This window comes from Drosophila sechellia, chromosome 2L (genome assembly GCF_004382195.2).
Source record: "Drosophila sechellia strain sech25 chromosome 2L, ASM438219v1, whole genome shotgun sequence".
NCBI classification, from domain to species: domain Eukaryota; kingdom Metazoa; phylum Arthropoda; class Insecta; order Diptera; family Drosophilidae; genus Drosophila; species Drosophila sechellia.
In genome coordinates, this window is record NC_045949.1 from 350,822 (window position 1) to 373,540 (window position 22,719).

Here is a 22,719-nt window from a genome sequence, read left to right on the forward strand (position 1 = left end):
TTTGTGGTGTCGTTCCTACAGTCGCTCGCATCAGGTGCGTGCTGCGCATGTCCGGACCACCGACCACGGAAGACGGACTCCGGGCTTCGCAGTCCGGATTCGGGAGTGTGGGCTCCATTATGGGTTAATGATGGCCAATCACCTGAATGAATCGCCCCCACCCAATAGGATGTATGTTGCTTAGTGAGTAACCAGATGAGTCGAAACAATGCAGTCAAACTAAAAAGATATCTTGACAGAGAGATAAGCATCTGCTTTTATTTTCAGGCACTGCGTCAAAGCAGTAGATAAAAATATAAAAAACCTAAGTAAAAGTAATTGATAAAGGCTAGTTCTGTACATATGTACATAACTTCAAAATAAAATTGTTTGTCCAAAGCTTCAAGTTTTCAATAGTCTTAGATTTTCTAACTGCAATTGGCCAAAAGTTTTGCGCTGATTTGAAGGCAATTAATTTGATTTTCCCGCGCACTAACTCTGGATAGGGAAAACTTTGCTTCCGTAAACTGGCCACTCTCTGGTGGTCAGCTGTGTGGTGCTGGTGTTTTTCTTTCAAATTTAAAGTCATGTCGTAACCCGAACCGACTTCGAAACAACACAACCCGACAGCCAAATTCCCAGTGCAGGCATTTTAGGCGGAAAACTCCAGCGGCAGACCGGTGCCCAGTCATGTCGACCGCTTCGCGAGTGACTTTGGGACTGGCGGTCTCCATTTCCACAGCGATCATAGGTTATGTGCACTATAAACAATCGGCAGACCGGTAAGTAAGCTAAATACTCTGGAATGAAGGTATAGCCTCCGATCTCAAACTTCCAGCCTGAGACTGCACGATGGTGTCCTGAGGGACGTTGAGCAGCAGCAACGGCGCAAACACGAGAATACCTACACGCTGCAGCAGCAAATAGACATGACCAAGCAACTGAAGGCCAGGGAGGCGTCTAGCAACTCCTCCGACACGCCCGAACCTCCATCGACGCATCGCGCACAGAGTAATTTTCAAGCGGAGAAGCCAGCAGTGCACAGTGAAGGCGAGGCTTTCAGAGGTGTTCCTCAGGGTGGAACGACTAATCACGATGGAAGCCCCCCAACTGACATAGCTTGATCACAAATATGCCATTTAATATGCACCTATTAAAATCTAAGACTAACTCGGGGAAAAAAAGGTTTCGTTGTTAAAATGCACGCATTTTTGATGATTTAAGTAGTAACCTTTGATGTAAGATTTCGTTTTAAGGAGATTCCCTAGTTGACAGCGGCATTTACGCTGTTGATCGTTTTCAGTTGGTGAAGCCATCTGCGCATGAAAATATAATTAAAATAATGTGGTAAGATTCAATCTTACAAAGTGAATTAAGACTGCATGCCTAACAAGGGGTGGTGTCTTCCGGATGTTATCCATGTCTATGAAGAAACTTTTATTTTGAGTGCCTGGACTTTTTGACAATTAGACCCAATTTTTACTATGGCTTCCAGTATAGTATTACTCAATTTTATTATTATGAATGTATGTATAGTAAATTACAATTCTAATGGGCGCTCGGTAAAATATTTCGCGGGGGTTTGTACATAGGTGGTGGTGGAACTCCCCATCGTCATTTTCCTTCTTCCTCCTCCTCATCTCGTCTACTCAAAAGTGATATAAAAACGTGGAAAACCAACGCAGAGACTAAAATACACGATGCTTTGCGTTACTGCTTGTCCGTTGATTTCTCTCTCGAATTGCCACCGTACAGAAAAAATGTCCAGAATATTTAATACCGTCCACCACCACCGCCTCCTCCGCCACCACCTTTGCGGCGATCGCGATCATTGCCGCGATCGTTGCCACGCATGTTGTCCCGCTCGTTGTTCAAGTAGTTGCCTCCGCCGACACCGTCGCCTCTGCCGCCTCCTCTTCGACCAGGGGATCGGGACCTGCTGCGGGAGCCGCGACGGCGTCCAGGGGATCGGGAACGGGAGCGGGCACGACGGCGGCGGGAGTAGAGGTACCTTCGCAGCTCACGCGAGATGGGCTTCAAGTGCATAAAGTTGCAGAAGCCGGAGCGGGTACATTCGCCCATCTCGTACTGCCGACAGCAAGCCTCGCGGAAGTCGGTGACCGGCGATAGTTCCGAGTACACCGGTCGACCACCGAACCACCGGTTGTTCAAATCATTTGCCGCCTTTTCCGCATCAGCTTCGTTGCGGAATTTGATGTACACGTTGCCGACCAGATGGTCGCCTAGGTTATCGCACACGTTCATCTCCTCGATTTCCCCGTACTTGTCCTCGCACTCTACGAACACGTCCTCGAAAAAATTGTCGTAGTGTTCTTGCATCTCCTCGTCTGAGACGTTGGCCACCAGATGGGAGCCATCCGCGGATTTGGCCGAGTTTTGCGGGTTCACGTATAGATTTTGGAGAAGCACCGTCTGCGAGAAAGTGGGTTTGTTGTGGATGCGAGAGCACCGGTCGCCGTGGCGGCAGGCTCCGATCTTGAAGTAGAACGAACAGTTCACCCTGGGAAATGCAACTCCATTTAGTTATTAATCCCGGCAACGTTAAAATTAATGTGCCATGCGACTCACTTGTCCTTTTCCGTGCCAAAAATGGATGCCAAGTACTCGGCCATGCTGGCGGCTTTACTGTGGTGTTGCTGTGGCCAAAATGTTTAACTTATCCACCCGCTTGCCTCTGCGACGCGGTCAAACTGCAATTATGTTAGCCGCCTGTTTATTTAGTGATAATTTTCAATTATTTTCGGAAACCGAAAAAAGCAGCGTCTGGTCGTATTTTGCACGGCGTTGCCAGCCTCGAATCCAGAGTTGCAACAAAAATCGATGATTAGTTGACCTTATCGATATATTATGTTTTTGGCAGCAACGATTTTTCGATACCTCTGATCTTAATTTAAATGTTTTAAAATATTCTACAATTTTAAATATTTTAATATTAATCCACATAAAATCAGGATGTCTTATTTTTCATTTGACTAGAAAAATTGTACAATTCAAGACAGGAAATTGAGAAAATTATTTAAGCAAATAAAGCATCACTATCAAATAATAATAAATAATACAATACAATAACATTTTAATTCTGTAAAGCTCGAGGTCTTATTTGTATTTGACTAACAATTTTTAAAATTTATATAAGCAATTGAAAAAATTATTTAAGCAGGCTTGCTGGTTTTGTTCCCCGCTTGAGAACGAGCTGAGTTTTAAACCACAGTAAGGAAAAATATTAAATTCAATCGCAGAAGCATTGACAACCCTATCTGTTGCTTCTAGAAAAGTCGGCATTTTTCGCATTTTCACCTGGCACGGCACATTTCGCAGCGTGTTTTATTAAACAGTCGTACAAAAATACAGGAAGAACTGTAATTCGACAGCGTTATCCTCTCCCTTATCAAAAATGGACAAGGTAAGTGGCCGAGACAAATAAAATGCGTCGGCAATTACAATCAAAAACCCTTGCGGTTTTCGCAGGTGAACGAACTCAAGGAAAAGGGTAACCAGGCGCTCAGTGCCGAGAAGTTCGACGATGCGGTGGCGGCGTACACAGAGGCCATCGCTCTGGACGACCAGAACCATGTGCTCTACAGCAACCGTTCGGCGGCATTCGCCAAGGCCGGAAAGTTCCAGGAGGCGTTAGAAGATGCGGAGAAGACCATTCAGCTTAATCCCACCTGGCCGAAGGGTTACTCACGCAAAGGAGCTGCCGCTGCTGGTCTGAATGACTTCATGAAGGCCTTCGAAGCGTACAACGAGGGTAAGTTCAAACACAGCTCGGTTATATGCCATGAATCACCCGACCTAACCTCACTAACCTCGGTTGCCGGCGCAGGTCTCAAGTACGATCCCACGAATGCTATACTCCTGCAGGGCCGCATGGAAACTACTGCCTCAGCTCTGAGCTTTATGCAATCGCAGGGGGATATACCCATGGACGTTGATCCCCAGCAGGCGCGCAGCCGCAGGGCTCCATCGCCACCGCCGGCGAAACCGGCTGAGCCCCCAAAGCCCGCTGAACCTCGGGTAGAGGACATGACTGAGGAGCAGAAGAATAAGTACTTCGCGAGGAAGGAGAAGGAACTGGGCAACGCCGCCTACAAGAAAAAGGACTTTGAAACGGCCCTAAAACATTACAACGCTGCCATTGAACACGATCCCACGGATATCACGTTCTATAACAACATAGCTGCTGTTCACTTTGAGCGCAAGGAGTACGAGGAGTGCATCAAGCAGTGCGAGAAGGGCATTGAGGTGGGGCGCGAAAGCCGCGCCGACTTCAAGCTGATAGCTAAGTCCTTTGCTCGCATCGGAAACACCTATCGTAAGCTAGAGAACTACAAGCAGGCAAAGGTTTTCTATGAGAAGGCCATGTCCGAGCATCGCACCCCTGAGATCAAGACCTCGCTGAGCGAGGTGGAAGCCAAAATCAAGGAGGAGGAGCGAATGGCCTACATCAATCCGGAGAAGGCCGAGGAAGAGAAGGAGCAGGGCAACCTCTTCTTTAAGAAGGGGGACTACAGTACCGCTGTAAAGCACTATACCGAGGCCATCAAGCGCAATCCGGATGATCCCAAACTCTATAGTAACCGCGCCGCCTGCTACACCAAGCTGGCGGCCTTTGATCTGGGCCTCAAGGACTGCGACACTTGCATCAAGCTAGACGAAAAGTTCATAAAGGGCTACATCCGCAAGGGCAAAATTCTACAGGGCATGCAGCAACAATCTAAGGCGCAAGCCGCTTACCAAAAGGCCCTGGAACTGGACCCCAACAACGCGGAGGCCATTGAAGGCTACCGTCAGTGCTCGATGAACTTCCAGCGCAATCCGCAGGAGGTTCTCAAAAACGCCATGTCCGACCCGGAGATTCAACAGATCTTAAAGGACCCAGCTATGCGCATGATCCTCGAGCAGATGCAAAACGATCCCAATGCGGTCAAAGAGTAAGTACCCGTTTGGCATTATGGATTTCGCTTTTTTGAGTTTCATTGGTCAAGTCTAGAAACTAAGAGCCTATACGAAATTAATAAGCATTTTGTTTAAGTTTTTAAGACTTAAGTTTCTGTGGTAATATATATTTTAATTAACAACTTTTATATTTCAGACACTTGCAGAATCCAGCCATCGCCGATAAGATAATGAAACTTCTGGAGTCGGGCATCATTCAGATTCACTAGGCACTCCAGATCCACAAACGAACATCCTCATACAATCACTAACTCACACACAAACCCCAATGATAAACATTCAGGAGAGAACCAGTACGCATTAAACAAAATGTATGGCATCTCTAAGCTGGTTAACCAATATATCGTTTTTGATGAAACGGGCCACAATTAACGCTAAACGTAATTACCTAAGAAATCACATCGCCTATTCGCAGAACGACGATAACTACCACTAACAGAAATTTAAACTAAATGGAGAAAAAAAAATCATTGATAAATGTCTGCCTAATTGTTTTACGCAGACGGGTGGAGTAGGCTCCAAACGTCATGGTCCTTATTTTCTTACTACAATAAATATGCTGTAGCTTAGCTCTAAAATAAGTTTCTGTTTGTACAATAAACGAGTCACGGAAGGGTAAGATATGATTTTGAATTTGGCGCCCAAGTGCTAAAAGATGGGTAACTTACGCCATAGCAGTCGTTCTCTAACGTTTTTTCCAGGGCTGACAAATTATTTAGAATAATATATTTTATATTATTTATACAAAGAACGATTTGCGTCAATCGCCTTTTATATAAGAAATTTAAATGTTATTAAAATATTGCAAAACCGCAAATTTTCGGAAAGAAAGTACACTACGAATCTTTATTTTGAAAAAATAAAATATCGAATGAAATAAATTGGGAAATTGAAATGCTTGAAATTATAATTTTGTAATCTGCGGCAGCCCTGTTTCCTGCGCTTACGTTATTAGTTCCAACCGATACGTAGTTTCGTCTTGCTCAACACAGAAAGCCGCCCCAGTGCTTCGAAGGCCCTGCAGCTCACTCGCAGCAAGTGGCATGGCAACAACAGCGCTGTCCAACACCGCACGATTTCTACCCGAAAATAATGGTGTGCTGATATATTGTGATTAAACCCCAATTCCTGTCGTCCAAAAGTTCCGCACGGGGATGTTTTGATCCAGCTACAGCTGAAAGACTTTCACGCCAATTAGAGAAACCAATGAGTGGGTAAAACCACGGAAATACGAATCAAAAGCCAACCATTTTTTTATTAACAGTGTGTCGTAGTGTCCGTCTTATGCGTTTGTGTTGGTGCGTGTGTGCGTGCGGCTGTTAGTGTGAGTTTTCCGTCGAATCGCGAAATCGAGAATATAGAAAGATGTGCTCCATTCGCTGGTGGTGAGCTATAGCTATAGCGATATCGCGAACGGGGGGCGAGTAGTCCGCAGCCCGAAATCCAGATCCAGATCCAGGTCTATATCCATTGATTCTTTCGCCGCTGCAGCATCCGCAGCGCCAGAATTGCGACCCATTGAAAACCCCACAAGACCCACAAAAGTAAGTATTTGCGTTTCGGGGGCGCTTGGCAACAGGCCCGAGTGCGTTGGAGCGAGAGGTCACTAGCGGGGTGCCTGGGGGCGGGAGCGAGAGGGCTAGATAGAGACCGGGACGCCAGCGATTACATGCCTCGTTTTTACACAGAGTTGTTGTTTTCGCTTCTGGTGGGGCGCAATATGTGGCCAATATTTATTAATGGATTGGGAAGCAATCGGGGCCCTCAAATAACGAAATAAAGACTCATTGCCAAGACTTCGATTTCAATAGAGATTCTCCTTTTGCAGCTGTTTATGTTCCGAATTAGAGTTATTAGATGCCTCAATATAATGTCGTTTTAGGATTGGGACAATCAGATGAGATCACTTTATGTAGATACTCTTAACATTCTTCTAATTTATTAGCTTGAGGAATTGCAAGCTTTTCATTTGTTTCCATATTCTAACTGAAAGCTAAATTATTTCAGGAAGTGCGATTATTAACAGTTTAAGTAGAATGAATTGTTAGAAAAGGAAATTTTTTATGTAAAACCAATGTTGTATTTGCATTTACTCTTTTAACTGACTCATGATTAAAGTGTACTTAAAAATACAAGATGGGGAAATGCTTTATCAAACTCCTAATATATATTCTCATTGTGTAGTGCAACCCTCCCCGCTCCACTACTCCACGATGCGGCCACAGGCGCCCGGATCGCTGGTCGATCCCAACGAGGACGAGCTTCGCATGGCTCCATGGTACTGGGGCCGGATATCGCGGGAGGAAGCCAAGAGTATCCTGCACGGAAAGCCGGACGGCAGCTTTCTGGTGCGGGACGCCCTCTCGATGAAGGGCGAGTACACTTTGACTCTGATGAAGGACGGATGCGAGAAGCTAATAAAGATATGCCACATGGATCGCAAGTACGGTTTTATCGAGACGGACCTCTTCAATTCGGTGGTGGAGATGATTAACTACTACAAGGAGAACTCGCTGAGCATGTACAACAAGACGCTGGACATAACACTGAGTAATCCGATTGTCCGGGCCCGCGAGGATGAGGAGTCGCAGCCGCACGGGGATCTTTGTCTGCTGAGCAACGAATTCATCAGGACCTGCCATCTGCTTCAGAATCTTGAGCAAAATCTCGAGAATAAGCGCAACTCCTTCAATGCGATTCGGGAGGAGCTGCAGGAGAAGAAGCTGCACCAGAGCGTATTCGGGAATACAGAGAAGATATTCCGCAATCAAATCAAGCTCAATGAATCCTTCATGAAGGCGCCAGCGGATGCCCCGTCCACGGAGGCAGGAGGAGCCGGAGATGGAGCTAACGCAGCCGCATCCGCAGTGGCCAATGCCAATGCTCGTCGGAGTCTGCAGGAGCATAAACAGACACTCCTCAACCTGCTCGACGCTCTCCAAGCCAAGGGGCAAGTCCTTAACCAGTACATGGAGAACAAGAAAAAGGAGGAGCTGCTGCTCGAGCGACAGATCAACGCCCTTAAGCCGGAACTACAGATATTGCAGTTGCGCAAGGACAAGTACATTGAGTAAGTCCCGACTTGAAGTCTTTCCAACTACTCTTAGCTATCAATAGTAATGCATTTAAACCATGCAATCTGCCTTAGATTAATATGTGGGAATGCTTTTCACTAGCAAGCTGTTTGATTGCAGCTTGGAGTTTTCAGCTAGAAAGGGGTGAAATTTAAATGCCTTCAACGGTTCTCGCTTGTTTCACATGCGGCTCAGTCGGCCGATCACTCATTCTGGCCGAGAGTCGGCAGCTTGTCTGACCGATAGGATTCCGATAATAATGGCATAACACTGTTAACGGCGACCACTTCCGCCCCCGCTCCGCTAACTCCTGAATTTTTCACGCCAGCGAGGCGTCTACGTGCCTTGCCATTCATTCCCTGGCCTGCGATTTTCTGGCCAAACGGGCGCGCTTCTTTTTGGAAAGCCATTTCAGCTATTTGTTACTGCAAAGTGAAATGTAGTTCTCTAAAGGGGAAACAATAACCACCTTAGAACTAGAACGTTGGGATACCTCTTCGCCGCTTATCTTCTGAATAGGAGAGTCTTGGATTTTGTTATCCAAGTCGAAGACTTTATCGGATCAATTTTTATTTGTATGCGCAGTAGTTCATATATATTTCTCCTTATCAAGGTGAGTGTGTATGGCGCTAATTTCGAATTCCACACAAACGTTGAGGAATTTTTTTCAAATATTTAGAAAACTCCTTATCGAGAGTTTCGTGGATATGCCTTCAGTTTTTTATGTAATCAAGAATATTCTGCTTAGCAAAATCAAATAGAGCCTTGAATTTGACTCGAGTTAGCCAAATGGGGGATGCTTCCCCTTTTATTTTAGTGATTATTGAAACTTGTTCGTTTCTTTTGACCCATCTTCGCACTTCCCACAATCTGTGGCCGTTCGGTTGTAGGGCGAAAAACGAATAGCAAAAGGTGACTTTCGCCTAGCAACAGGCCTTTATACTTGGCGGGGTACGTCATCGTTGGATGAGCTTACTCGGTTTCTATGAGTATCACCCAGAGTGTTTCAGCACACTCCGAGTGTCTTCCCCTCCCAATGTGAGCACCAGTTCTGATTAGATAAAGGTCTTTCGCCGAGTGCCTTAAATTCTTGTGCGTTGTCCTATCTTGATTCCATCGCTGCAATGATCCATGATATCACCCTGCCTTGTGCTTATCGCGTCTCAGCAACTTAGTCACTTGGATAGCCGGGCAACAAAGAAGCCCCCCGATAGCCCGATTGCCTGATCGCCCGATTTTGATGCGGAAACCCGCGAGTCTACACTTTCGTAGACCGAGCGGCGGCCAAAACACGCAGTCGCATTTGGTTATCAAGAGTTTCGCCGTCAGTTAAAATTGCATGGGGTTAGTATCAGTATCAGTTCTAAATCGAAGCCAGTCATTAGCAAAGGCGGCACCTACATAGATTCGATTTTATAATTTGGTGCAGATTAGCCACGCCTATAAAGTCACGTACACCACGCCTGCAAAAGCATAAAGTTGAGTTTCATAAAAATGAAAATTTGGATTGCCTTTTAATATATTATTGCATATCAAACAGGTGTTGAGTTTGAACTGTCTTATTCTCAAAAGACTGCCAAATGTCTTCAAATAATCGTGTACTGGTCGAGATTAGTTTGTAATGCCAAACACAGTCGGATATATTTACATATTCTAGCGCTACTAATCTCCGATTCATCGCTTCTTATTTACCCTTAGGCGCCTAAAAGGATTCAACCTCAAGGACGACGATCTGAAGATGATATTGCAGATGGGCTTCGACAAGTGGCAGCAACGTTATGAGACAGTCTCCAACCAGCCGCACAGCAACGAAGCTCTATGGTTGCTAAAGGATGCCAAGAGGAGGGATGCGGAGGAGCTGCTTAAGGGTTCGCCATCGGGCACCTTCCTGATTCGAGCGAGAGATGCGGGTCACTATGCTCTGTCCATTGCCTGCAAAAACATCGTGCAGCACTGCCTTATTTACGAGACGAGCACCGGCTTTGGATTTGCTGCCCCTTACAACATATATGCCACGCTGAAGAGTCTGGTTGAGCACTATGCCAACAATTCGCTGGAGGAGCATAACGACACGCTGACCACGACATTGCGCTGGCCGGTCATGTACTGGAAGAACAACCCGCTGCAAGTTCAGATGATCCAATTGCAGGAGGAAATGGATCTGGAGTACGAGCAGGCAGCCACGTTGAGGCCGCCGCCAATGATGGGCAGCAGTGCGCCGATTCCCACGAGTCGATCCCGTGAACATGACGTCGTAGATGGAACTGGAAGCCTCGAGGCGGAGGCGGCTCCGGCCTCCATTTCGCCCTCAAACTTCAGCACATCGCAGTAGGAGCCGCACATCAAATCGCCCGCTAAACGAGCCCTCAACCTCAGGCTAGCTATCTATCTCTCTAATTCTAGCTTGCTCTAAAGCCCTAACTCTCTCTATCTCTAGATATAAACGCGGTTGCGGTCCAAATAATAGCACTGCAGGCTCTGTCAAAAGGCTTAAACTTGATATGCCAGTATCATTAATTTATTAGTATGACTCGAAAGTCAAACAAAAAAGTGGTTTTCGGTTCAAATGCTTTTCTTCATAACATCAAGGTTTTCGATTACCCTAACATGTATTCAGATTAGTAATTTAGTGTCCTAACTGCCAATATAATATTTTTATCTGAAAAGGGCTCCTTGTCACAACGCTATTTCTTACGATATTGAGTAATGAGAGCCAAAGTAACACGCGTTACATAGTGTTACAATCGCAATGCTATTATTTCGGCCCTCGCCGATTGTGTACATCAGCATATATAGTCTATATATATATATCTGTGCATGATTACTTTGTGTGTGTGATGGATGGCGTTGGCAGTTTAACTGTCCTCCGCCATCCCCTCAAGAATTAGAAGGCTCCAGAAACAAAAGAAAAACAAAGGGAAACGTTTTCGGTGATCATGTTTAACAGCTTGCTAGAAGCTCTTTGTAGAAGAACGAAATTTTCTAATTGGAAAGTAATCTTATTAACAATACGAGTAAGATTAATTTTATACAAACATATTTTTTTGTAATACTGCATTTCGCGTGATAATTGATAAGTCGAGCTATCTGTTGTTGCATCAACGCCCTATCCCGTATCCATTATAAATATTGTTATTACGCTGCGCGTTGTCTAAAGGGGCGGGGTAGGATCGTGAAGAAATTTTCTGCATTTCTTCAGCACATTTTGTCGTGTTCATGTAAATATTCTAAAAACGAAACAAAGAAGCACACGCTTGCAAAACGTTTGCGAAATCAGGTTAAGGTTTTGATAACCTAGCTGCAACAGCTTTGGGGCCCCACCCCTTGAACTAATATTTGTTGTTATATTATAACTGATTTAAAGTAGTTTTAAGTGAAATCTACGTACGTTTACTCGATGTGATCAGTTGATTGTTGCTAACGTTAATTTTCCTTCAATTTTTTGTCATTTTTTTGTTCAAAAACAAAGCCTTAATTTTTATAGAGATAAAAACACACACACAACACATATACACTCAGTCGGAACAAAGAAAAATTAATGTACAAACGAAAAAATGAATTCAAGAGAACTTTACACGCAGATGCAAAGAAAAGCAAAACAGCAACAAGCAAAAACAAAGTGCAATCGAAAATATAATAATTAAATTTTTAACATTTGTTAATTTATACACGCAATGAAAAAGGAAAAAACAATATGTTGCTCATATAAAACAAACCGTTGCAATAGGGAAAAGCGCTGATTACTTTTTTTTATTTTACACATCTGATATTAAGCATATACCTGTACGAAATACTCTTTCCCAACAAAATAATTATTCACCAGCTTTGTATAAATTTGATTCTTGAAAGTTTATATCTAATAACCCATTGTTTTCGAGTAAGTAATTATTGAACCTCTAGCCGCGTTTTGGGAAAGAGTATTTGTTTGGCTTTTCCTTGTTCTACTGTGCCACCATTATATTATATCTCCAAAATCTTCGAAAGCGTGCTGAAAGAATGTTGACCTTTCTGTTTGCATTCTCCCCTATTGAATTTGAGCGATCCACTTACTAGCACACACAAAAACTGTCGCGTCTTTAAGATATTCTTACATATATAGATTCGATGTATTCATTAAACTGTATCTGTATACTTTACCTGTAATTCCTAATTTAACTTATTTAACTTGTAATTTGTGTGTTTCATTTTGCTTAAATTCTATGAGATTTTGGCGGATCTCGTACGTTGTAGTATTTATAAGTTTTAAAATTAGTTTGTAAAATGCGTTTCAAACAAAACAAACGAAAGCGAAAACAATACAAAACAAATAAGAACTCAAAAACAAAAAAGCAGCAGTGGAAGATTGAATGTTTTTCAAATATGATTGATTGATGTCAATAATGTTTGCTAACTGATAGATGATGACTTTTTGCCATACCTAAATGTTAAATGGAAATATTTGTGAATTTTTCTATCTTTGCTCCTCGTCTGCATTTTTGGCGCAGGCCGGAACAAGAAGAATTAAAAACGATAACAATGAACGGCGACGAAACTGAATGTAAAACGAATTGCAAATTTGTTGTATTTTTTTATATGAATATATATATATATATATAGATATTTAACCATACATACCTATTAAGTATGTATGCTCTAGAATGCTATATGTTGTAGATCGTAAGCTATATGTTGTAGATTCTTAAGCGCTAACAGCAACCACAACGGAAACAACAACAACAACAACAACAACCATTTTTTGTAGTAGTTTTTTAAAGAGACTAGAAGCGGAGATAACATTATATGTATTTGTGTCTAAAAAGAATGTTCGTAAATAACACAATCAAGAAAAAACAAAATAAACCGAAATAAAACCAAATCTTCCAGAAGTTCACATATCCCAGCTCCCCGAATATTGACCGATTCTTAAGTCGCAGTGGAACTTTACCTCAGGTTTCCTGAGTATTTCGCTTTGGGTTTCTGCTTTCAATGAACTCTCATCGACTTTAATCCGCTGAGCTGGGCGAAAAGCTATCGCAGAAAAAAACAGATATCACGAGTCCGCCGATTTTGCGGTAGGAAACATGCACTTCATAAGTGACCGTCTTTCAATTCTGGAGGAATCGCTGTGGAGTGACCTAGATGAGGGTTTGTATCTGGCGTCTATGCTACAAAAGCATTCTATTCTGCTTAAATTTAGTAGGCGTCTGTGTTTTGCTAACAATAATGAATTGAATGAATTGGACAGAAACCTTTATCGTAGAAAGTTCGATAAATGTTGTTTATGTAAGTTTTATGGTTAATTTGTTGTGCAGTGAATAAAAATTAGTTTGAAAAGCGCGCTCAAGGTGAACTGTAGCTGGCAGCTTTTGAACAGTGCTAAACAGTGCTGCCAACTCTTGCTTCGAAATAGTAATGTGATGATATCTATAAATGTATTAATCATTAAACAATATATTTCAAAGATGTGAGCAATTCGAATAAGTGTAGATAGCCATAATTCGAATGCATCTGCAAATATCCATTTATATATTACTTACAACATAGCTGAGCTGACCGGGAGGAACAGCTGAAGTCGCAGGCCCATTTGGTATTTTCCATCGTCGCAGCCTCGGTCACGCTAATCAACAGATTTTCGGGCAGCGCTGCGGCAGTGGCAGCATTTTTACTCGTCGTCGCGTTTTTGTGCTTTCGGGTTTATTTTTTTGTTTTGAATTGTTGACACATCTCCGGGACGTTTCATCGTTTTGGATTGTAATTAGGCGTGCAAGCGGGAGAGATAATAGATCAAAGCCAATGTGCAGCGTGATAGTAACGAAATAAAAAAACAAAACAAGCTCAGCGTGAGACTTTGCTATTTGTTGTCTTTGCTAAGTGATGCTGCAGCAACACTAGTAACCAAGGCAGCAAGAACATCAATAAAAACTCCCGCAAAAATTCACCGAACCTAAACTTATTGCAAAACAACAAGAATTGTAATACGGTTGTTTTTTCTGTATTATTACTTCATAACAGAGTGTCGCTCTCTCGCTCGCTCCGGAAAAGCTCCGCTTTCGGGGTTCTCTCTCGCTCAGGTAATCAAATGTGTTTAATTCTATTAACCTGTCAAAGAAGGAACAAGAAAAGTTGCGTGAGTGTGCGTGCGCAGGCAAATGAATCAAAAGCTAAGAACGCAAACAAATTATTGAATAACAATGCACTAAAAACGATGGCAGCTGCCCGCGCTCTTCTCTCTCTTTAAATAAACGGATCGTCTCCAAGCTTTGAGATGCCGTAATCTCAGCTATTGACTCCCAGGGGGGGTGGCAGGGTCAGCTCTGGGTGGCCGGCAGTGGAAGGAGGGCGGAGTGGGTCTAATCGATCGGGGGGAGTGATCTCATTGCCTTCCCTCTGTGCTGAGCTAATCAGTGCCGCTTATCAGGCGCTCGGGGGTTAAGCGGTGTTAGAAGAGACGCAGGTGGCTTGAGCGCAGGAGGGGCGGGTCAAGAGATAATCCCCGGGGCGGAGTTCGAAACTCTTTCGTTCTCTGCGGATAATCGGCATAGATTTTAGAATTTGATCAGCTTTACATAATTGTTTAGAGTAGAACGGCACTGGCCTTACTATCGCATATTAAACGAAATTTTATTTATTTATTTATTGTTGAATCATTTACACTATGCTTCCAATTGTCTCATGCAATAACATTGTTGATTTACTACCATCCATGGCTTCAAACTGCATTTGTAGTTGTGATTGGTTACTTGGAAGTCCTGCACAGAAACCATCTATAACTTCCATAAACCTGTATGGAATAATTTGACTCTGTTTCCTACCACAATTCGTTCCCGGCTTGCCATATGCTTGTCGTTCTACCATAATGCTCTCATTATCTTGCCGTATATTTGCCGCCTCTTCCACTTCAATTGCCCCACTCCCCCAACTCCTCCCCGTCCGCCACTCACACTCCAAACCAAAACAGAACAAGCAAAACAACACGTTGTAAATTATTTTTGTGGGCCGCACCCAGGCGCCATTAAAAAGCCGAAAGGAAATTCGGGGGACTTGTGGTGGAGGGTGGTAGGAGGGGTAGGGAGTGTGCGGTGAATACAAGTGTATAAAAGTGGCAGCACATATCGCACATAACTTTAATTACAATAACCACGCGTCATCGTGATGAGCGACAGAGAGGGAAGGCAGTGGGGGCCCAACCCCTGAAACGCCCCCCCTCTCGTTCTTTCTTTTTTCAGCCACGCGTAGCTGGCCGAAAACACCCCACCACACCAATCGACAACCTTTCACCTGCCCACTCAGCGCACAGCGCTCAACGCTCTATAAATAAATCTCATTAATAAATTAAACGTTTTAGCGCAGGAAATTCCTTCTCCAGCATCCACAACTTAACCCCAAACCGAAAGCGCCCTGCATTATTTTATAATTTCTTCTGGGGGAGACGCTCGTGCTCGCAAACAGATCCGAAAAATAACCAGACTATACCCGATTCGATTCGATCCGATATGACGACGTCATCATGGCTTTATAAATAAATCAAGTGCGAATTTTTGAAAAGTTCTTCTTTGTTTGCTGCACTTGGCAAACACAGAGTCTGCCCGATATTTTTATTACGAATCAGTAGAATGTTCATTTCTCTTCATTGCCAGTTTGCAATTGATTTCCTTCGCTGGGTTGCTTGTCTTCCATTATTAAATTGCCTAGGAAGAGGTGAAACATCAGTCAACCAACCCACACCACCAGACTGACAATTAGACTCGATTATGGGGAATTATCATGAAAATACCATTGTGCATGTTATTTGTTTTCAAATTTCCGGCCCTATGCAAATTCTGAAGTATGTATGTAAGTGGAACATGAATAAAAAAAATTACGGCCTTGCGGTTCGTTTATGATATGGGTCACACTGTACAGGTGAAGTTCTCCATTATAAGTTGGATAATAGTTGGTCTTTAATGTGGTTATACGGAGGGGAATCCCCGTACGTTCTGGAAAAGTTCTTATTTTTTCGTTATGATGTGCCTTAAAAGAGCTGCCGTGTTTATTGTGGCTTGGCTTTCCGAAAAGTTTAATTTAGTTACATTCGTCTGGGAACTCATGACCTTTGTAAACAAACAGACTGGCAGATAAAACACCTGTAAATCCCCACTTCAAAGGAGCACCACCACCCACAACAACAATGCCAGCAGCACCACCCACTCACAGTGGGCACAACGTGAGGAAAGGCGGCGTGAGTTGGGACCGCTCGATTCCCACCGGATGTTAATGTTTTATTTGGATTTCAAATTTTCTGTTCGCTGTTTTTAATGCACGCTGATTTGTTTGGAAGAAAATAAACAATTTTGAAATTTATTTAGTTGGGGATCTAGGGATCGCTTGGTATGGAATGCCATGTGATCCCATGTGCGGCTGCTCTTTCGCATTTTATGGCCGAATAAATATGCAATGAGAATTGCTAGTTGCCATAAGTAGTTCCAGTTTATGGCTGCTTGTCGATCCTACGGACGAGCTCGTTCCCCACTGGGATGTCGATGTTTGGTGACCCCGATGGGTCATCGTGAGTCACGCTCGCAGCTTTCGTTCGGCACCCAATATTTGCATATATTTTGTAGTCCACCTAGTGACCTTGGGGACGCCGAGCCGCAATCAATCAAGCGTACAAAAAAGGGGGTGGAACAGGGGGGGCATCTTGCAACTGTCGCCGCTGTGGAGTCCCAATACACGGATACGGCGACAGATACAGATACAGATGCAGATACAAGCATTTGTCTCACCTTGTCAATCACTTTTTGGAGGGCAAAAGCAGAAGTCATGGAAAGGGTGGAAGGAAACTGAGGAGAACCATCAACGAAATATGTGGGTCAGGTCTTCAATGTTTTCCCGCATATTGGATGTCGTCTTTACCGCTGCCCCTCGGCGCTGACATATTTTCCGAGTTTTTGGCCGATCTCTGATTTCCTATTTCGCGTTTATATTTTCGTATTTCGATACCCTGTAGCATCCGTAAGTCAGGGGATATAGGTGCAGAAAGTCGCCTTTTTTTTTATTTTTACATTTTTGTTATGTCGCAAAAGTTTTCCTACGCTGCAAGCAACCCATAAGGTTACCTAACTAACTTACTCACTTGGGCAGAATATCACGTTATGCGATGTAGAGCACTCGTTGAGCGAGGGTATTGGAACAGTCAGAACCCATATATCTGGGCTTCCCCTTCTCGGCGGTTTTTGTTCCTCTATTTTTTTGTGGCACATGCGCGCGTTCCGAGACCGGACGATTTGACGCTGTACTCACGTACGGCGTATGGCGGGGCATTAAAATTAAATAAATATATAAATATTCAAATTCAAATTCAAATCGTGGCGAGGCGAGGCGAGGCCCACTCGACAACGCCCAAATTGGCAATTTTAATTTGATTTTCTGGCCGTTTCAACCGCTGATTAGGCGATGCGATGTGTCGGCTCTGTCCAAGTAAACATTCCGTTCCCCGCGTTCCACTGAAGGTTTTGCCAAACTATTCAGCAACTATTATCAATTCTGGTTCGCCAAAGGGGTTTGCGTTTGCTTGGCATTGTCGGTCCAAGCCTCTTTGTTGCCGTACTGGCTTGTTTATTTGAAAATTATTCCCCGCTTGACTTAAACCCCCCCACCAAAGGGCTGGTTCCCACAGGGGGGAGACCGTTCTCCTCTTATCAAAACATGAACATTTCGCCGCGAACGCTTTTCCCAAAACAAAAACAAAACCTGGCAACGCAGAGAGAAAGCTTCCCGAATTGAGAGAGGTTCTCAGGGAGCAGCAGAGAAAATGCCAGAGAAGTGTGTAACATGGTAAAAGCTCGCGGCGAAATGTTCGAGACAGAGAAGTTTCAGCTCTCTCGTTTTTGCATTTCAGCAGCATTGAGATTTCCACATAGATTTTCGCAACAGACGTTCGTCGTTCGCCGAAACGTTCGGTCGTGTTAGCGGAAGATTTTGGCACGAAAACCCGCCCGAGATTTTCTCCGGAGGAACCCTCTCCGGGTCCCCAGAATTCGCATCCGTATCTGCAGCAGCCCAGTGCGTGTGTGTTTCTCCGTATCTGTGCGTTGTGACTAAGCCGAACAGTTAAAAACTATAGCTAAACTAAAAAAGGAGAGCGAATCCAATAAAAAATCCCATTACCACCGGAGAGGTTATCTTCGTTTGCCAGCGGGTGCAAAATCTGTAATTGAAATTTCGCTGCTTACGAAATACAAATTCCACTCAACGAAGTTTTCATCTGAAAGTCAAAAACTTTGGCACAGGTAACGCACCGAACAGAACCTTTTCAATCTGCGGATTTATCAGCGAGTTTTGAGGCGGAGGAATACGATTCTCGAGTTCAGTACCACACACACAAAATTAAATCAAAATACAATCCCATTCAGTTTATTTGTTCAGCATCGTTTTCTTTCACGGCTGCCTAATTGAAAATTGTGCTGAAAAATGCAGTTGCCCCCTTCTCCCCATCGTGCGTCTGTCTTTATAAGCAAACTGGTCGATTTCTATTCGAGCTGCGCCAAATTATTTGTTGTGCCTCGCTTCCATTCTCGTTCCTTTTCAAGTTTAAATATTTCGCTTTTGATTTGGAAAACTTGAAAGATCTCTGTCGATAGCCAAGCTAGTGATCTGTCGCGGGGACGAAAGGCGTTTGTCAATGATTTTGCGGCGCTGCCGCTGTTGCGTTGCCATTGCCGGTTGTACTTGAACTCGTACCGAGCGCGTGGCGTGGCGTGGCGCGTATCTCGAAATCTTCGAGATACTGCTGGCTTGGAAATCCGAGAACGGGGCAGATAACGCTTCACTGGGTCGCTCGTGAATCACGCGAAGCCAGCTTTTGATTTGAGATCTCCCAACGATACGTGGCCTTTAGGACATTAAATAAGTTTGGAAAACTGAAAAATCAAAACCAGTTATGGTAATAGGTATTGGTCAGTCAGAGGTGGATATAGGTTCTTCACATAACAATTCTTACCAAGCTTAACATCATATGAGCAGTTTTTAGTTATTAGTTAGAAATACCATACATAGTCTAACCTAAAAGGTATAACATTCTTCTATAGTAAAATTCAATTTTAATATCAATTAAAATTGAAAAGGGAATCGTTGGAGAACCCCGGTTCGAGCTTGTTATCAGGTTATGGCCAATCTGAGCGATGAATTCGAAGCGGGAAACTGCAAAAAGCTAATGAGTAGCGCATCTGATATCACATCAGCTCGTTGTGCCAATTAGTGAAACGCTTTAAGTTGCCAGCTCTCTGTGTCTTCCCCTTCTTGCTTCTCCGCTTCCATTTTGCAGCATCCACTTGTGTGTTCAGTTAGGTCCTGTTTCAGTTGCCACTCGAGGCATTTATCAAGTTGCACCACTGATATGCAATTATCCCACTTGATTGCTGCACCACGCCCCGTGGTCTCCCTCGGCCTCCATTTCAAAGGCAGCTAGTTTCAATCATTCAAACACAATTAAGGCATTAAAGGACACAAGCGCCAGAAAGGACAATTAGCCTGCGTGGGTGAGTGTTTGGCTAATTATGCTGACATGGCCATGCCTCTGCTCCTGCTTCACTTCCACTCGGTTTTCCATTTTCCATTCAATCTCCATTCTCTACCCGCCTCATCCGATTCACCACTTGAGGCTGCTCATTAATTATTTAGCAGCCGCCAACGCGCGAATACAAAACTGAATAAAAGTCGCGCATACGCACGGTAGGTCACTATGAAAATTAAACAACTATCGTACGTATGGACGTACACTGGAAAAAGGTGTGTTTGCATACTGGCATAGGAGAGGTCAAGACCTTGATATGTCAAAATAGCTTTTTATCCCTTTGTTCTGCAAAACGCATAGAGTGGGTTAAAGGATATGTAAAGTATGGAACTCTGCTTGAATATGCAAACCTTAAACAAATAGATGAATAAATGATTTCCCTAGTCCTATAAACTTACAACTTAGTATTCCTAGTCATGTTTTCTGTCGGTATTGTAGTATTGCTGTAAGTGTACACAGTGTATACATTTCCATTTGAGTCCAGGCTTGTGTATCTTAAAACGAACCTGTTGTTAAATCCATGTAACTTAACCTGACCAACAATGTTGGCGCGCGACTTTCTCGCTGTGTGGCACCCATTTGGTTGCTCTGGTGATAGACCAATGCACAGCGATCTATCATTATAATGAAGCGTCAAATCTAATACGTCGGACAATCCGGTCGACATGGGTGGGTGTGTGTTGTGTGTGGGGGGTTCCTACTCCTGCTCTCGCTGCTTCTGGTGATACTGCTCTGTCCCCAGCCTGATAACGTTGACAAACTAGATAAAAGGGCGATAAAAATGGAAAAGAGAGACACCCACAAGCTGAAGTGTTAAATTTAAAACAATAGACTAAGCGAAAACGTTACTCAAAAATTAAGTATGCATTCGTATGTGATAAGCTCACCCGAATTCTAATTGTATTTCGTTTATCGAATTTACTTAATTCTTTCAGCATCAGCATTTGTTTCCAAATAGATAGGGTGTTACGCTAATTGTTGTCTTTTGAGAGTGCCTGCTGGAAAGAGTATCCCAAATTCGTTTTATACCATGCCGAATCTTAATTCTTGGCGTACAAACAAAATAGAAGTAAATTTGTGCGTGCTAACGTGTTTCGGGTGTGTTTGTATATATTTAAGTTTGTTTGCGGTGACACTGAAACGCGGTTTTAATTAATAATTATCATTTTCTGTCACAAATTCATTTTGTTTGCGGTGGCTTTATGTAAAATCCCACCTTGTCGCCTATTCTTGATTATGCATGACCACAGTTGACGTGGAAAGCTGTCGAAAATTGACTGACCAACCTTGCCGCAATCAAAACGATGGTCTGACATCAAAGTTATAGACCCGCAGAAAAGAGGAGAAAGATACGTATCGATTTTAATCAAAGTGCCTAGCAAACAAATTACCAGCCGAATGCACATAACTTAAGCAATTAATGTGTTTATTTTGGTTATCCGACGCGCAGATAGTCGAGCAATTAGCTGTAATCGGAATCCATGGCAGTGGCAGACGATTTATGGCGGATCTAGGGCTGCCGGTATTTCAGGTGGTGATAATATGGTATGGTAATGAAACGAAAAACCCCAGTAAATTTTAGGTGGAAGCGATCCTGATAATGATAATGGCAGATAATATACGTGCCCTAATAGTTATTGAGTTATCCTGATGCTAGACTAGAATTAGGAGTAAGCTTCGAACGAAGCTTAAAAAAACCGATTCCCTTGTGCCTAAAAGTATGCTTGGGGGTCTGAACTTGCGTATTTTCACGGGCCTTCGGAAAAGCGTCCTTAGCCCAGGTTGATTTTTCACTTCAAGGGAGGCCAATCAAACATTGAACTCATCGCCGGCGATATAAATAGAAAATTTAGACAAACAACTGCCACAGGCCAACGAATAGGGGTGCCCATAAGTGGGGTGGGAAAGAAGATTACCTGGCGTGCAATTGAAAACAATTGTTTTGTCAATATTTTCACAATTCGCCAAGCGTAGGGCATTAGCCATTGGGCTTGGGTAACTAATTCCAGAACACCATCAAATCGATGAAGAAATATTCGAATTATAAATTGCTCCCGAACGGTTACTTTTCGCAAGTTTTGCTTCAAAAAAAGCCCCAAAAACAAAGCGTAACAAAAGTTTTCCAATTGGAGGCGCCCCCATACACCCACTCAGCTGTAGGGGTATTTTGGGGGTTTTCAAGGATCCCGAGGAAAATTCGTTGATGAAGGTTGCCAGCAAGAACAACCAGAAACAAATTGGAACTCGAATTTAAGGCCGGGAGCTGTTGTTTTGGGGTGTCATTGAACTTAATTTTGTTTTTCTTTTGCTTAACCACACCCCCGTTGATTTTCCATTCCACACCCCTGTGCAACGCTTTATATTTTTATTTATTTGTGTACTTTATGCTACCGATATGAGCATCAGCGACTGCAGAGCACCCAAGGGCCGGCAAGTTGTTGACTTACACCCAGCGAACCCTCATCTCCACTCTGAGTGATGAATTTTCTGTTCGAATGAGAAAAATGGCAAGGAAAACATGGTAGGAAAATAAGAGGAAGTCCCGCAAAGAAATTTTTCTTTTAGCGCCAAGCAATGTGGAAGGAAATCAATTCCGCAACGCTCCAAAATTCAAGTCCATTTATTCGTGGAGAATTATTTCCTTCTTCGAAATAGGTAAAATTGCAATATTAAAAACGCCGTGGAAAAGGGGGAAATTAGAGAGCCCAAGCACCAAATAGAAAAGGTATTTTTCACCAGACAATGACCCTTGGCCCATCCTCAGTTAATATTTCATGTTCAGTTGTCTTTCAAGGCTTGAGGTGCTTCTTTGGGAGTCATTCAAATGAACCATTTAATCATTTATTTTTTTAAGTTTTTTGTACCAATAGCATATTTCCAAGAAGAAATAAATCTACAACAGAGAAATGCCTATGTCGGGGAACTTTTTGTTTCCTTGAACCGCCCCGCTTATAACTTGCGTGTGTATGCTAGCGTGTGTTTGTTAGTCGGTGCCTTTTCAATTTTTAATGGCTGTCAAATGCGGGCATAAACCATTTTGGCATACAAGCAAATAAAATTTGCGCTGCCTAAAAGCACTAACAATCAAACACTCGACAACAGGAGCTGAAACAATGGAAACAACAGCAACGACAAGCTAAAGCAATTAGTTTAATG

General features: G+C 43.3%; 5 protein-coding genes across 12 annotated transcripts in view; 4 read left to right on the top strand and 1 right to left on the bottom strand.

Annotated features, from left to right (window-relative positions):
• Positions 1-509: 509 nt before the first annotated feature.
• Positions 510-1,337, top strand: LOC6617234 (protein PET117 homolog, mitochondrial). The gene is made up of 2 exons (XM_002041525.2): positions 510-761; positions 818-1,337. The coding sequence occupies exons 1-2, from the start codon at positions 670-672 to the stop codon at positions 1,101-1,103; spliced, it is 378 nt and encodes a 125-aa protein (XP_002041561.1). The 5' UTR covers positions 510-669; the 3' UTR covers positions 1,104-1,337.
• A 131-nt stretch (positions 1,338-1,468) lies between these two features.
• Positions 1,469-2,801, bottom strand: LOC6617235 (splicing factor U2af 38 kDa subunit). The gene is made up of 2 exons (XM_002041526.2): positions 2,569-2,801; positions 1,469-2,500 (listed from the first exon to the last, which is right to left on the bottom strand). Exons 1-2 carry the CDS (start codon positions 2,610-2,612, stop codon positions 1,753-1,755), a joined length of 792 nt encoding a protein of 263 aa, XP_002041562.1. The 5' UTR covers positions 2,613-2,801; the 3' UTR covers positions 1,469-1,752.
• Positions 2,802-3,254: 453 nt separating this feature from the next.
• LOC6617236 (stress-induced-phosphoprotein 1) lies at positions 3,255-5,578 on the top strand. The gene is made up of 4 exons (XM_002041527.2): positions 3,255-3,403; positions 3,469-3,751; positions 3,827-4,934; positions 5,096-5,578. The coding sequence occupies exons 1-4, from the start codon at positions 3,395-3,397 to the stop codon at positions 5,166-5,168; spliced, it is 1,473 nt and encodes a 490-aa protein (XP_002041563.1). The 5' UTR covers positions 3,255-3,394; the 3' UTR covers positions 5,169-5,578.
• A 405-nt stretch (positions 5,579-5,983) lies between these two features.
• On the top strand, positions 5,984-12,888 carry LOC6621105 (phosphatidylinositol 3-kinase regulatory subunit gamma). 4 transcript variants are annotated; one of them, XM_032719242.1, is made up of 3 exons: positions 5,984-6,503; positions 7,144-8,029; positions 9,732-12,888. In XM_032719242.1, coding segments are annotated over exons 1-3 (1,521 nt in total). In that variant the 5' UTR covers positions 5,984-6,502; the 3' UTR covers positions 10,366-12,888. The 4 variants fall into 4 exon arrangements, with proteins under 4 accessions (XP_032575133.1, XP_032575143.1, XP_032575145.1 ...); XM_032719252.1 differs by lacking the exons at positions 5,984-6,503; positions 7,144-8,029 and adding an exon at positions 9,324-9,377; XM_032719254.1 differs by lacking the exons at positions 5,984-6,503; positions 7,144-8,029 and adding an exon at positions 9,415-9,511.
• A 761-nt stretch (positions 12,889-13,649) lies between these two features.
• Positions 13,650-22,719, top strand: part of LOC6617238 (1-phosphatidylinositol 4,5-bisphosphate phosphodiesterase classes I and II) — a 36,407-nt gene continuing 27,337 nt past the window's right edge. For 4 of the 5 annotated variants that reach the window (XM_002041529.2, XM_032727689.1, XM_032727688.1 and 1 more), the window contains exon 1: positions 17,928-18,280. The gene's annotated coding sequence lies outside the window, so the exon portion shown is untranslated. Of the gene's footprint in view, positions 14,084-17,927; positions 18,281-22,719 lie in introns of those variants that run through there. The other variant, XM_032727687.1, reaches the window with a different exon arrangement.

Coding starts and splice junctions, on each gene's coding strand:
- LOC6617236 (XM_002041527.2), top strand. Junction 3,752..3,826: donor CTTCGAAGCGTACAACGAGG/GTAAGTTCAAAC, acceptor TTGCCGGCGCAG/GTCTCAAGTACGATCCCACG. Junction 4,935..5,095: donor GATCCCAATGCGGTCAAAGA/GTAAGTACCCGT, acceptor TTTATATTTCAG/ACACTTGCAGAATCCAGCCA.
- LOC6621105 (XM_032719242.1), top strand. Junction 8,030..9,731: donor CGCAAGGACAAGTACATTGA/GTAAGTCCCGAC, acceptor ATTTACCCTTAG/GCGCCTAAAAGGATTCAACC.
- LOC6617235 (XM_002041526.2), bottom strand. CDS start 2,612: ATGGCCGAGTACTTGGCATCCATTTTTGGCACGGAAAAGGACAA. Junction 2,501..2,568: donor TTTGGCACGGAAAAGGACAA/GTGAGTCGCATG, acceptor TGCATTTCCCAG/GGTGAACTGTTCGTTCTACT.
- LOC6617234 (XM_002041525.2), top strand. CDS start 670: ATGTCGACCGCTTCGCGAGTGACTTTGGGACTGGCGGTCTCCATTTCC. Junction 762..817: donor TATAAACAATCGGCAGACCG/GTAAGTAAGCTA, acceptor TCAAACTTCCAG/CCTGAGACTGCACGATGGTG.